Source organism: Triticum dicoccoides, chromosome 3A (assembly GCF_002162155.2).
Source record: "Triticum dicoccoides isolate Atlit2015 ecotype Zavitan chromosome 3A, WEW_v2.0, whole genome shotgun sequence".
Classification (NCBI taxonomy): Eukaryota; Viridiplantae; Streptophyta; class Magnoliopsida; order Poales; family Poaceae; genus Triticum; species Triticum dicoccoides.
The window spans coordinates 16990589-17006026 of record NC_041384.1 but is presented as its reverse complement, the minus strand read 5'-3'; the positions used below and the strand labels follow the sequence as shown (position 1 = coordinate 17006026).

The 15438-nt window shown below is 40.4% G+C and overlaps 1 protein-coding gene and 1 pseudogene across 1 annotated transcript; one reads left to right on the top strand and one right to left on the bottom strand.

The window, feature by feature from the left end:
• Positions 1 to 3710: 3710 nt before the first annotated feature.
• LOC119271753 lies at positions 3711 to 5440 on the bottom strand (annotated as a pseudogene).
• An 8594-nt stretch (positions 5441 to 14034) lies between these two features.
• LOC119270985 (putative cyclin-dependent kinase F-2) lies at positions 14035 to 15099 on the top strand. Its single transcript, XM_037552971.1, has one exon. It carries the CDS (start codon positions 14035 to 14037, stop codon positions 15097 to 15099), a length of 1065 nt encoding a protein of 354 aa, XP_037408868.1.
• The last annotated feature ends 339 nt before the right edge of the window (positions 15100 to 15438 follow it).

Here is a 15438-nt window from a genome sequence, read left to right as displayed (position 1 = left end):
TTTATTTTACTTTGCATCTTTATCATAAAAATACCAAAAATATTATCCTATCATATCTATCAGATCTCACTCTCGTAAGTGACCGTGTAGGGATTGACAACGTCTTATCGCGTTGGTTGCGAGGATTTATTTGTTTTGTGTAGGTGCGAGGGACTCGCGCATACCCTCCTACTGGATTGATACTTTGGTTCTCAAAAACTGAGGGAAATACTTACGCTACTTTGCTGCATCACCCTTTCCTCTTCAAGGAAAAACCAACGAAGTGCTCAAGAGGTAGCAAGAAGGATTTCTGGCGCCGTTGCTAGGGAGTTCTACGCAAAAGTCAACATACCAAGTACCCATCACAAACCCTTATCTCCCGCATTACATTATTTGCGATCTGCCTCTCGTTTTCCTCTCCCCCACTTCACCCTTGCCGTTTTATTCGCCTTCTCTTTTTCGTTTGCCTCTTTTCCGTTTGCTTGTTGTTATGGCTAGTCCTCTATCTTCTCCATTATCTCCCGAGAATGAAGTTCTAAATTTTAAACAAAGGGAGGGAGAAAATCTAAAAGACGCTTGGTATAGAATTTGCAATGCTCAAAATAGATCTGCCAGGAAGCAATCTACTTCCGTTCTTCTTCGCAATTTTTATGTAGGCGCTAATCCTTGGTATAGATATATTCTTGATACCATTACCGGAGGGAATTTCTTGAGTAGCCATACTTTTGACTCTTATAATGTTATGATAGATTTATTTGGCTCACCACCTCTCTTGGTTAATGGAACTATGTTAACTTTGGAGCATGTTATGCAAAGACTTGAAATTATTGAAAATAAAGTTGCTACCGTAGAGTTAATTGAAAATCTTGATAAAAAGATCCACAACCAAATTACCCAATATGGATCTAAGGTAGGAGTCACTTTGAAAAATATTAAGGAAAAGGAACACATAGTTAATGAAAGAATAAATCAAGATTCCACTAGAATCGACAAACTTGAGGGTATCATTACCAACTTGGGGACCGCTTTTTCTTCTGTAAAGAATACCCCAAGTCCTCCAACTAAAATTTCCAAGCTTATGTATGTTCCTAAAAATAAGGGTGAATCCTCTAGTAAGGAAACTGCGGATCTTAAATCTATAAGTATTCATCCCAATCTTTTTGCTATCATTAAGGAACCATTTGCTACAAATGAATTTTTCGATCCTGTTCCTAAAAGTTTATAGTTAATAGAAATAAAAAACTCTAAAGGATGATAGATGTCTTAGTGAATAATTTCCCACCAAAGATGGCAATACCTAGATCTATCCTTGCTTTTATGCCTAGCTAGGGGCGTTAAACGATAGCGCTTGTTGGGAGGCAACCCAATTTTATTTTTAGTTTTTTGCTTTTTGCTTCTGTTTAGGAATAAATATTTGTTCTAGCCTCTGGTTAGATGTGTTTTTATGTTTTAATTAGTGTTTGTGCCAAGTTAAACCTATAAAATCTTCTTGGATGATAGTTATTTGATCTTGCTGTAATTTTCAGAAACTTTCTATTCACGAAAACAATTGTTAAAAATCACCAAAATGTTATAAAATATTGATTCCAATTGCTTCTGATCAATAAACAAATTGTCTAGGTCGTCCTATTTTTGCTGATTTTTTGGAGTTCCAGAAGTTTGTGTTAGTTACAGATTACTACACTGTTCTGTTTTTGACAGATTCTGTTTTCCGTGTGCTGTTTGCTTATTTTGATGAATCTATGGCTAGTAAAAGAGCCTATAAACCATAGAGAAGTTGGAATACAGAAGGTTTAACACCAATATAAATAAATAATGAGTTCATTACAGTACCTTGAAGTGGTCTTTTGTTTTCTTTCGCTAACGGAGCTCACGAGATTTTCTGCTGAGTTTTGTGTTGTGAAGTTTTCAAGTTTTGGGTGAAAGATTTGATGGATTATGGAACAAGGAGTGGCAAGAGCCTAAGCTTGGGGATGCCCATGGAACCCCCAAGATAATCTAAGGACACCAAAAAGCCAAAGCTTGGGGATGCCCCGGAAGGCATCCCCTCTTTCGTCTACTTCCATTGGTAACTTTACTTGGAGCTATATTTTTATTCATCACATGATATGTGTTTTGCTTGGAGCGTCTTGTATGATTTGAGTCTTTTCTTTTTAGTTTATCACAATCATCCTTGCTGTACACACCTTTTGAGAGAGACACACATGATTCGGAACTTATTAGAATACTCTATGTGCTTCACTTATATCTTTTGAGTTATATAGTTTTTGCTCTAGTACTTCACTTATATCTTTTAGAGCACGGTGGTGGATTTGTTTTATAAAAACTATTGATATCTCATGCTTCACTTAGATTATTTTGAGTGTCTTAAATAGCATGGTAATTTTCTTAAATAATCCTAATATGTAGGTATTCAAGAATAATAAAAATTTTATTCACCACATGATATGTGTTTTGCTTGGAGCGTCTTGTATGATTTGAGTCTTTGCTTTTTAGTTTACCACAATCATCCTTGCTGTACACACCTTTTGAGAGAGCCATACATGGTTTGAAATTTGTTAGAATACTTTATGTGCTTCACTTATATCTTTTTAGCTCTATAGTTTTGCTCTATGTGCTTCACTTATATCTTTTGAGCATTGTAGTTTTTGCTTTAGTGCTTCACTTATATATTTTAGAGCACGGTGGTGGATTCATTTTATAGAAACTATTGATCTCTCATGCTTCACTTAGATTATTTTGATAGTCTTAAATAGCATGGTAATTTGCTTAATGATCTTAATATGCTTGGTATTCAAGATTTGTAAAACTTTCTTTTGAGTGCGTTGAATACTAAGAAAAGTTTGATGCTTGATAATAGTTCGAGCTCTGACGTAGATTCTTGCCAGCTCTTCAGGGTGACGAGGTTAGAGTTTCTCGTCGTGCATATGCGACGGCGATATTTGGTTTCAAATTCTTCAGATCGATTCAAGGATTCAAGGGTGATGACTGCGGCTCCAGAACACTGGTCCTTAGGAGCACATGCACGAAGACTTCCCGGCTGTGATAGACAAAGTCAGGCCGGCTCCGTTATGGGAGCTGGGACAGCGGCGCGTCGACGGCTCGTTCTGACGGCGACAATGGTCGTTCGGTGGTCCATGGCCCTCGTTGTAACTTTTATTATGTTTGATGTGTTTTGTACTTCCGGTCAATCATTATAATAGATCTGATATTTTCGAGAAAAAAACGACAACTCGTCCTCGGACACGGAAAGAAGCGGCGGTAGCAGCCAGGCGTGTGGCCCAGCAGGTGCTATTTCAGCCAAAGAATCTGTTTGGAATTTAGTTCAAGACTTTCCAATCAAATTGTATTTGTGTTTTATGTTTCTAAGATTTTACCACAGAATACACTGAAATTGATTGTGTATTTTAGAAAAAAAAAACTCATTGTTCATTACTCTTCTTTTATATGATGAACATAACCTAAAATTTGGTTCAAAAAAGTGACTAGTTTTATCTTTCAATACCAACAAAAATGATAGCGTATCCAACAAAGAGCATTTGAAATCTATGGCTAGGTACACTTATATGATCAATGCAACCATTTCACTTTTTTCAACTCAAAACGGCAACACACGAACGACCAGCTTGTCAAAAGTGTAGACAACTGTTACAATTTCAGTATTTGCCATCATGTTGTAACATCGTAAAATTGCATTAATATTTTCTGTTCATGTTCCCTGAGCAATTTGTCTACGACACGACTTTAGAGCAGCAAACAACAAAGATTGCATCAGTCAGCAGACCCAACTGGTCATTTAGTACTTCAGACACAGTTTCACAATTTTCACAGCATCAAACATTTGATCTGGCACCTCCCAAATCAGGAAAGCACTCCTTACATGAAATGGAACATCGAAACAGAATGCACTTTCATCAAAACAACCAGGAAGGGGAGTCTGATATTATAAAGCCTCTAAACATAAACAAGCCCTTAACCCAAAACAGTGAAAGCCGCGAACAACGAACAGTCCACACTAACCTTGCGCCTTCATACACCCGGTACATACTGGTTTCAGACATATGGGCTCACGCACCTTTACTTTAGGATCATCAATGCGAAGCTAAGCAAGATACCCTTTCCATCATTAGATATCTCATCTTTGGGCAGAATTAAGTTGTATCCCTTCGGTAGCCCATCGGACAACGATGAGCTTCGTATCTCCCAAGATGAATACTGAAAATAGCCGGTCACAAAACAATCATAGTGCATATTACACACGAACTTGGAGTCTGTAGCTTTAGGTTGGATGCACAAGACAGAGATGGCAAGCCCGACTGGCTCTAGTACTACGTTGAGAAGGAAAAGTTGCCTGTCTTTGGTATGCAGAAAATGTATGCCTGGTTCTAGGCGGAACTTGACATCTCTGGAGTATTTGATGGTTGTAGAGGGCCAGTTGTGCCCGGAGGTGAAATGGTCAAGGAGGTCATCTGTTGCCCCTGCAAAGGTGCAGCTGGACTCTGGGCAGAAACATGGAGTGTTAGGGCATGCCTTTTCGTGTTCATCTTTCTGGTAGTAAGTGAGCTTCTCAGCGCATCCATATTTGGCATTGGAGCAAGGGACCTTGACTGATTCCATGAGACGTTCCATCCCTAAACAGCGCTTGAAGGTAGTTTCGGCAGAGCATAAGTGACACTTGTTGCGCACGAGCTTGGGACGGCAAGATGAGCATATGAAATGCCCCACAGAACACTGGAAGAAACAGGAAGGATTAGCCGGGTCTCATGTGAGAGAAACTTTTTTTAGCGGAAACTGAAGTTAAAGTACTACAGAGCAACATGATAAGTCAGTACCGCACAAAATTATGCAAGTATTCATGTAGGGGTTAGTGTTGGTACATGCAACATGCTAGTCTGTAAGTTTGAAGCTGTGATCTGTATACAACTCCTATTAGAGATATATATACTCACTCTGAAAATAAATATAAGACGTTTAAGATCACTACTTTAGTGATCTAAAATATCTTAAATTTGTTTGTAGAGGAATATATAGCATCCACCCACTGCCCTGATCCATATATAGCCTACTAGGGAACAGATGTGGACTAGGACACGGTGTCCATAGTTGCTAACAGTTTCAGTCTCGATCAAAATATTAGTGTCCTAATTAATTCTCTACAGAAACCAAATTTCAGCGACTATAGCTACTCCATTCCGTGCTTTCAGAAGGAACTGATTTTAGCAAGTAGCATTATATCCAACGGTTCATCAATCATAGTTTTTCTTTCTAAAAAATTATCTGAACTTTGAGAGACAGGTAAACATGTATGCGCATGTACCTGGTATATGGGAGGCCTGAGGGGATGAAATCAAACGGGGCAGTCGAGGGCGTCCATCCCCATGCGGACATTCTGCCTCTTGCCGCTGCTCTCTCCCTCTCCCCGGCCTTCTACTCGTCTCTTGCTAGAGATGCCACCGTCCATCGCCACCAAAACTAGCTTTTCCTCTCACTAAGCTTCTGGTTCGGAAAGTAGTAGTAGCAGGCGAAGCTCCAGTGCCCGACATATATAGGCAGATCAGATGTGGCCTGTGGGCGTGGAAGCTGGAGAGACGAGAGCCCGTCCGTATTCCGAGATGATAAGTGGGCAATGGTACCGAGGAGGAAACTGGTTCGCTTTCACATACGGTTGGAGAGAAAACCCGGTTGAGGTCCTCCTTGTTGACTGTGCCCTTGGCCGCTCGTTGCTCCGACGGCGTGCAATACTGCAATCTATACTCTTTTTCTAAAACAAAACTTTCAATTAAGAGCGTTTTTATGGGATGGAGGAAGTAACACATTAAGATAGCACAAAGAACATCAAAAGTAACAAAAATTACATTTAGATCCGTAGGCCATCGAGCGACGACTACATGCACTAGAGCAAATAGAAGGGGTAACACCATCATCACCCCTCCCTCATCAGAACGGGGCAAAACTTATTATACTACACAATTGGCAAGTCGCCCCAAATGATCAGCTGGCCAGAATTACATACGCCACCATCTATGATGAGAAGCATAGATCAGAAGGATCCAACATGTAAGACATGAAACAAAAACAAACAAATACCAGATACATTCAGATTCACCGAAGACAAACACCGAATGAGTCACACAAGATCCACTGGAGACACACCTCCACACGCCCCCCTACGACGTGAGACGTACTGCTGAGACATGGCTAGGCGAGAAGAACCTTATTCCACCTTCAAAGAGTCACCATTGTCTCACCTCGTTGAACAGGACACAAACCCTAAGCAAAACTAAAAAAACACCTAAAATCGAAGCATGAGCCCTCCAGCCAGCAAGGGCAAAGATCCACCACGCCTCCATGGCCCTAAGGCCAGAGGAGACGAGGCAGATCGGCAGGAGGCGGGGAAACCTTAAACGGCTGGTTACAATTTTCATATTTAAACACTAACAAACACAAAATATGACACTGTATCCAACTAACAAAATTTGAAAAAATAAGTAAGTAAAATATATAGCTTATGAACATTGTAACATATTTTATTCGTTTCAAATTTTAAAAGGTAACATGTGACGATAAAACAGCGACACACTATTATGCTTTACCTTGCAACACACTTATGTCAGCTTGGTCTTTGCGTGTACAAATGCACTAAACTTTTTAATTTATGCTCCCATGAGCAGTTTGGCTAATGACAAAAAAACTTTCGAGCATCAAATACCAGAGGTTTCATCATTCAGCAAAAAAAAAAGCTCAATTCCACGTGCATTTTCAACATGATTTCACAATTTCCACGACGTCAAACATCTGGTCCGGCAACTCCCGAACCAGGAAAACGTTACTTCTCCCCTACAAACTCACGTATTGAAGCATGAACTGACGTACTACAACAGGATGCATATCATCAGAACTACTACGATAATAGAAGAGTCCGAGGTCATAAAACCTCAGAACATATATATGTCCTGAAACCAAAGCAGTGAAAGCCGTGAAGAACGAGAAGTCCGCACTGAACCTTGCGCCTTCATGCACCGTGTACTGGCTTCAGACATATGGGCAGACGCAGCTTTTCTTTAGGATCTTCAATGGAGATTGTAAGCAAGATACCCTTTCCATCATCAGATACATCGTCCTTGGGCAGGATTAAGTTGTACCTCTTTGGTAACCCACCAGAAAGTGACGAGCTTGCTATCTTGTAAACTGAACTCTGATAATGCTCGGTCATTGAGCAATCGTAGGACATTTGACATTTGAACTTGGAGTCTGCAGCTTTCGGTCGGACGCCGCCAGGTTGGAAGCAGACGACGGAGATGCCATGCCCAAATGGCTCTACCACAACATTGAGCAACAAAATCTGCTTGTCTTTCGTACAGAGAACGTGCAAGCCTGGTTGTACGTGGAACTCAAGCTTCCTGGAGTATCTGATGGTCGTAGGCGGCCGCTTGTGCACGGAGGTGAAATGGTCAAGAAGGGCGGCCGTTGGCCCACCAAGGTTTTGGATCCCAAGCGGTCCTTTTTTCTCGAGGGTCACCGGAATTTGCGGTTACCCCGGTAACCGCAAAATTCCGAAAAAAACTCGGGCGGAATTTAAAATCAAAATTTGAATTCAAATAATTTTTACGTCGATATACTAAGTATTTTACTAATAAGTATCACGAACCAATTCCTGGCGTAATGGTGTGTGGACCGGAGCAACAACTTACTCGTACGTCGCGAGTTCTCGACCCCTTGTCATTACAACATTTTTTAAACTTTTGCTTTTTTGCTTTTTTTTGAAAAAAAATAAACCTGCGCGAGGCCAGACTTGAACTCGCGACTAGCTGCTAGGGAAAGGATGCCTTTGCCGCTAGGCCACTACAAGTTCTATTAGTCTCTTTTTTGTGATTTATGAAAATTATTTTCGTGAGCGCAAAGTTTTTGTCTTTTTCAGCAATTAAATAACTATCATCCAAGAAGATCCTAAAGGCTTTACTTGGCACAAACACTAATTAAACACAAAAAACACAATCATAACAGTATCATGATGAATTATTTATTACTAAACAGTTGCAAAAAGCAAAGAACAAAAATAAAATTGGGTTGCCTCCCAAGAAGCGCTTTTCTTTAATGCCTTTTTAGCTAGGTATTGATAATTTTAATGATGCTCACATGAAAGATAGCAATTGAAACACGAAGAGAGCATCATGTAGTATATGAAAATCACATCTAAGTCTAACATACTTCCTATACATAGGCATTTTATAGGAAAAAAATTGAGCAAGACAAGCAAGATCTAGCATATGCTAGAAAGAAGAAAGAAACAAAAGCAATCTCATCATAGCGAGAGGCAATTTAGTAACATGGAAATTTCTACAACCATATTTTCCTCTCTCATAATAATTACATGTAGGATCATAGGCAAATTCAACAAAATAGCTATCACATAACATATTCTCACGATCCACATGCATGCGAAGTTGACACTCTTCCAAAATAGTGAGATTATCATTAACTAAAGTCATGACCTCTCCAAACCCACTTTTATTAAATAATTCATAAAGTTGACACTCTTCGAAACCCATTTCAATATTATTGCAAACACTATTATCAATCTCATATTCATCATGGGGCTTAAATAAATTTGTAAGATCATAAGAAGAATCACCTCAATCATGATCATTGCAACAAGTAGTAGACATAGCAAAATTAGCATCCCCAAGCTTAGGGTTTTGCATATTATTAGCACAATTGACATTAATAGAATTTATGGTAGAATCATTGCAATCATGCTTTTGATTCAAGAAACTATCAAGTATGGGTGCAATAGCAATAATCTCATGTTTAACGTAAGGAACTATAGCAAATTCATCTCCATAAATATTGGCATCATGTCCATAAGAATAGCAAGCATCATGTTCATCAAGGGATATTTCAATCAAATAATAGGAATCATAATTATCTATAGATTCGTGCATATCATTAGTTTCTTCCAAGGGAACGGTCATTCTCTCAATAAATTCTTTAACATAGGCATTATGAGCATAGTTTTCATAGCAATATTTAAGTATGTCAGAATTTTCAGATTTGTAGAGAGTAATATCATACTTTTCAATCAAAGAAGCAACTTCATGAGCACCCTTAAAAATGACAAATTCTTCAATTTGTTCGATATCATAGTAACTATAAACACCCTTTCCATAAGAAGATAAGATTTCATTATCATTAAACTCACATAGGTAGGGAAGGTGTTTTTAGGGTTCTTAGAGCAAAAAGTAAAATCATAAATTTCACAAAGATTCCAAGCATAGCATAGCAAACTATTTATTTGATACCATAAGAGCTTCCCCTTGTCAGACAAACGATGAAGCACAAAATGAGCATGCTCATCTAAAGATTTTCACTCAACTAAACTAGTTGGTGTTTTAGCACGAGCACATATAGATCGAAGATGATCCAAGTGAACACTTTAAGTGGATCCATATCAATAGATTTTTAGCAAGCAAAGATGCAAGCAAATAGAAGACACATGGAAACACAAACAAAAAGACATACGGGAAGAAGGACGAAGAAAAGGCAAAGGTTTTCGAAAATCGTTTTAGAACTGGGGGAGAGGAAAACAAGAGGCGAATGGCAAATAATGTAATGCGAGGGAGAAGAGTTTATGATGGGTACTTGGTATGTCTTGACTTGAGCGTAGATTTCCCCGGCAACGGTGCCAGAAATCCTTCTTGCTACCTCTTGAGCATGTCTTGGTTTTCCCTTGAAGAGGAAAGGGTGATGCAACAAAGTAGCGTAAGTATTTCCCTCAGTTTTTGAGAACCAAGGTATCAATCCAGTAGGAGACAACACGCAAGTCAGCTAGTACATGCACAAACAATCAAGAACCTTGCAATCAACGCGATAAAGGGGTTGTCAATCCCTTCATGGCCACTCCAGTGAATTTTTGTGAGGATGAGCCCCAAGATTGTCTGGCTTTTGCACTATCCTCATTTGCATGCATGTTTGATTAAGCTACACCGAGATTGGAGAGAAGTATATGGCATGTGAAATTCTAAATAAAATAAAATAAAATATGTTTATTGAGAGAAATATATCTTGCTTATCAAAAAATAAGAGAAAGGTATCATTATTGTTACAAGATACATTTCACACGTTCGTATTTTTTAGATTAATGTAAAATATAAAGACAGAAGGGTGTTGGTTCATACTAAAAAAAGAAGAACAAAAACAATATCTTGGAGAAAAGAATTTCATGAGCGTAGTCCAAATTTATTTGTATGATTTTTACCTGTATTCCCATCCCTTTACATGTGTGTACGTCAAAATTTTCTTATCTGCCACGACTAGTGTGAAGCTCGCCTAATGAATGCATGTGTTCGAGACTACTTCTCTATTGAAAATCAACAATGTTTAGAAAGGGTGCACCCAATATTACATAACATTGACAAATAGTTTGTGTAAAATATATTTTGAAGGGTAGTAATTTTCAGTTTGTATAAGAGTATTTTTAACGGATACTGCCTTTGGAGGCCGAGCTCCATGGAGCTCGGTTTTAAAATTCAAAATTCGTCAAATTATATATTTTCTACATTTTAAAAAATTCTGAAAACAAATACAGATATACATGGAGGCATTACACACATGTGTGTAAATTTTCAGGGCAATATATGTTGAAACGAGGGTGTTCAAAAAAGACAAATTTCGGGCTTTTTAACACATGATACTATTCATCCTCCCAGGCCATGAATTTGTCCTTTTTGTACAGGTCGCATTTCAACGTATCTCATCCTGAAATTTTACTTACATATACATAACATCCTTGTTTACTAGCACAATATTTTTTTAAAAATTTCAAAACCAAAAACTTTGAATTTTAATTTTTTCAAAAAAAAGGCCTCCATGGAGGCCGAGAGCCATACGTCCGTTCTCGTAAATTTAAAGGTTAAAAATGCTACTTAATATATGGCCTTTGGCCTCCTCGCAAAAACATATATAATTACATTTCTCCTGGTTTTTTATTAATAAAATAACAATACAATTACTTATTGATGTGCTACAGAGGCATTTCACCAAGTGAAGGCCATGGCAGCGTTCGATCTTCGAAGCTATGATTTTCAGAATATGGAGTTACGTGTCCCTTTCCCATAACACATACATAAAGGATGTACTAGAAGAACGCCCGTGCGTTGCAACGGGGCCACACTAACTTTAAGAGTTTAATATTAATATTCTCATACATATCAAGTGAAATTGACGATGTTTTTTACCACCAAATCCCCCCACACACACACTCTCCCTCCCTCTTCCTCACTCTCTCCCCCCCTCTCCCTCTCTCTCTAACACACACACACATATATCCATCTTATTGGGTACATGACCATAATCCATCTATTTCACACACACACACACGCTAGTGCATAACAATATGGATTATGTGTATTATATTTGCCACCACAACTGAGAGAATTAATTTCATGTAAATCGGCCTGCCACAGCTCCAAGAATACGCGGAGGAGGTGGCCCGGGTCGGCGTCGGCGCCATCCGGCGCGGGCCACGGGCCCGCTTCCAAGTGCGTCTGCGCGCCGGCTACCCACGCCGGGTCCTTAAAGTGCCGCTTCCACCGCACCAACTGCCAGGACCACGGCCACGGCCAGGGCCAGGGAAGCCACCCTTCTTCGCCCCCTTCACCGGCCGCTGCCAACGCGGTGCCGCGGCACCCGGCCTCGCCGTCCTCGTCCTCCGGCACCGTCGCGACCCAGTGACGAAGCCCAAGCATCGGCCTCGAAAATCAAGAACTCTCGACAAAGGAGAGGGAAGGGAAAATCATATACATATCATAAGAAAGGGAGTTTATTTACTGCTCTCTCGATGTATTGTTTCCTTTGTTTGGAGATTGATTACCATCCGTGAGTTAAGGTAAGGTTAATGTGTTTGAGGGATTTTTATGAAAATCAAATATTTGTTTTCTACTTAATGTGATTGAGTGATTTAAGGTAAGGTTAATTAATTTAGATCTGATCTTTAAAGATTGTTCGTGATTGATTCTACATTTTACTAAATAACTTGCACCAGTATGGAAAGTTCTGATCTGTTCAAATTTCTTTTGTTATGTGAGAGGGTGACGCGAAAATAAACCGATGAAGTGGGGGGTGGGGACAAAAAAATCTACGAAAAAAACCAATGAAGGTGGGAGGAGGTACCAAAAAAAACCATGAGAGGTGGGACGAAAAAAACCTGAAAGCGAGACTACCAACTGCTCCATTAGGAATAGAGAAAAGCGGAAACATATATTGCGTGTTCTTAGCAGTTTTTAATTTCATAACTACAAGTGTTCCTTTCCCAATATAAAATGGTCAACATCCGACTTGAAAGAAAAAATAGCATAACACTGATGCGTTTCTTTCCGGAATGAGGTAGTTACACCGGTGGTGCTTGAACTTGTCATGAATGTTCACTTTAGTGCCTGAATTTGAAAAATACGTTGAACTGGTTCTAAAACTTGGCTAGCGCGTGCAAATATGGTGCTAAACACCTATGTAGACATATAATGTGTTCACATGGCACCGTATTTGACTGATGTGGCTTGGGGTCCATGTGTAACGATGAAATATGAAAAAATGGAAACTAAAATTATGCTCGTTTGGAATCGAACCTACGATCTTGCTCTTTGATTATTCACCCGCCAACCAATACACCGAAGAGGCATCACTGTAACGATGAAATATGAAAAAATGGAAACTAAAATTATGCTCGTTTGGATTCGAACCTACGATCTTGCTCTTTGATTATTCACCCGCCAACCAATACACCGAAGAGGCATCACTGCAAACTTTGGCCTCTCTTCCCTTATGTACTATAATAGCTTTTGGTGTTTAAATAGGCTGCATTTGGTGCCTATTTAGTACAGGTTAACTTTAAAAAATGTTAAAAGTCTGTAAATTATAATTCATAAAATAGAACTAGATTCAAATATTTGTGTGTTGTTAATAATTACCTCCTGATATAGAAATATTTGTGTGTCATTAATAATTACCTTATGGTATACAAATATTCATGTGCACGTATTAAAAAAAAGAAACAGGCCCCATATCATGCTGTGGGTTATAAATATTTTTGGTGCATAAATAATAACCTCAATGTACACAAATATTTACGTGGACACAGAGTAAATATATAGAGGTATGCAATAAAATAACTTACTAAAAATGTTCCTATAATTTTTAGAAATATTCACTTATTATTTAGAAAATAGTAGTTTAAATATAAGCCATGAGTGTTTAAAAATGTTTAGTAACTGCAAACTTTTAAAATATACTATCATAGATTATATTTACGAATGTTCTTTAAATACATTTTTAAATGTTTAGTGAATACAATACACGAGGTAATTTTTAATAACACACAAATATTTGAATGTAAAGTTTATTATTATGAATATCATTTACAGACCTTTTACATTTCTTTTTAAAAAATAACATGCACTAAATGGGTCACTGGATGCAGCCCATTTAAGCACCACAAGCCTTTTTGTTTATCATTCATTAACATGTAGTGGCCAAAGTTGTCATCGTAGTATGTTTGGTGCAGTGGTCAGCATGTGCTCTTTTCAAACTGCAGGTCGTATGTTCGTCTCTGATCCGGCACTATTTTTAATTTCAATTTTCTTTTTGTTCTGACATACGGGACCACTAGTCATAGAGACATAAATATTATTAAAGTAATCTTGCTTCGCCACTACACGTGGCCCCATGACATGTCAGCAAATACGGGACCACATCAGCACACTATATGTCTATATATGAGATTAGCACCGTATTTGCACGAGTCAGCCAAGTTTTAGAACCAGTTCGGCGTATTTTTCAACTTTAGGCACTAAAGTGAACATCCATGGCAAGTTCAGACATCACGGGTGTATTTACCTCTTCCGGAATAGGAATAGGAGTACGAGGCGGAAACTAATTAACGGCGCCACGCGTATTAGTAACAGGATACTATAAACGAGAGCCGCCCGCTGGCTATAAAAGCGAGCCTAACCTGCCTCAGATCGTCAGAGTAGTTGGAGTTCAGTTGCTGCCTAGTTGCAAAATATGGGATGGTCGGAAGTCATAGGCAACGACGTCGCCACCGCCACACCGGCAGTGCGCAACCGTGTTGATAGACGGGATGAATGGGGCCAAAGAGCCACGGCCACCGGTGGCGACTCCTCAAAGTCTGCAATAGGGAGCCGCTTCGAGCGACTCGGCAAGATCGGTGAAGGGGGCTTCGGTGTCGTTTACCGGGCGAGAGACCGCCGCACCGGCGAGATAGTCGCTATCAAGTGCCTCCGCACAAACAAGTACGGCAACGATGACCGCGGCGACCGCTACCTCTCCGTCTTTGCGGGCGAGGTCAGCGCCTTGGAGAAGTGCAGCGGCCACCCGTCCATTGAGCAGCTGCGCGCCTCGGGCCAACACAACGGCGAGGCCTTCATCGCCATGGAGTTCGTCGGACAAACCCTCAGGTATGTTATGAAGCACGTCCGTTTCGGGAGGAGACACACCGAGATGGAGGTCTGCCTGATGATGAGGCAGCTCCTCACCGGCGTGGGGAGGATGAACCGTCTAGGTCTCAAGCATCGTGACCTTAAGCCGGGGAACGTACTCGTCGACGACCGCAGGAACCTCAAGATCTGTGACCTTGGGCTATCATGCAACATGACCGATGGGCCGCCCTATTCAAACCACATTGGAACACGGGGTTACCGCGCACCAGAGCTCCTCCTAGGGTCCACGAATTACGACGAGCGCATCGACTCTTGGGCTCTTGGCGTCATGATGGCTGAACTACTTGCTGGTCACCACCCTTTCTATGGGAAGACCGACATGGACCACCTCAGTGAGATTTTGGACCTTCTTGGTACAGCAGACATCAAAGAGTGTCCGGGCTATGATGGGCGGCAGCTGCCCGGCGGATGGGCATTGCATAGCAGTTTGCGCTCCATGTTCCCATCGCCTGCCGATGCTAGGAGAAGATGCCGCCCCCAACTTTCAGAAGCTGGTTTTGAGGTCTTGAGCGGCCTTCTGCGATGCAATCCTGAAAAGAGACTCACGGCGAGGGGCGCGCTGCGGCATAGGTGGTTTAAAGAGACCAACTTCAGGGCTGCAAAGAGCTGATTGGTTAACTTGCACAATCCATAATGTAGCTGCCTGTGTGGAATGAATGTATGCGGAGCCAGATAGTCATAATTCACCTCATATGTAAGTTTGAAATGTATGGGCCTGCCCACATATGAGTTTCTTGGAAAAATAATTAGCATGAGTGGATTTCCACCAATGTCTTCCTTCGCCTGCTCGACCCTCCCTCCGGCATCATCCTAACCATCAGCCGTGTCACTCATGGTCGATGACATTGTCGTGTAGCCTCGTCACATAATGCTTGCCTGATGCGCCTCCTATGCCGAGCCACTGGCGCCCTGTTAATCCCTCTAACCTTCTTCCACTTATTTGCCGCCG

Coding starts and splice junctions, on each gene's coding strand:
- LOC119270985 (XM_037552971.1), top strand. CDS start 14,035: ATGGGATGGTCGGAAGTCATAGGCAACGACGTCGCCACCGCCACACCG.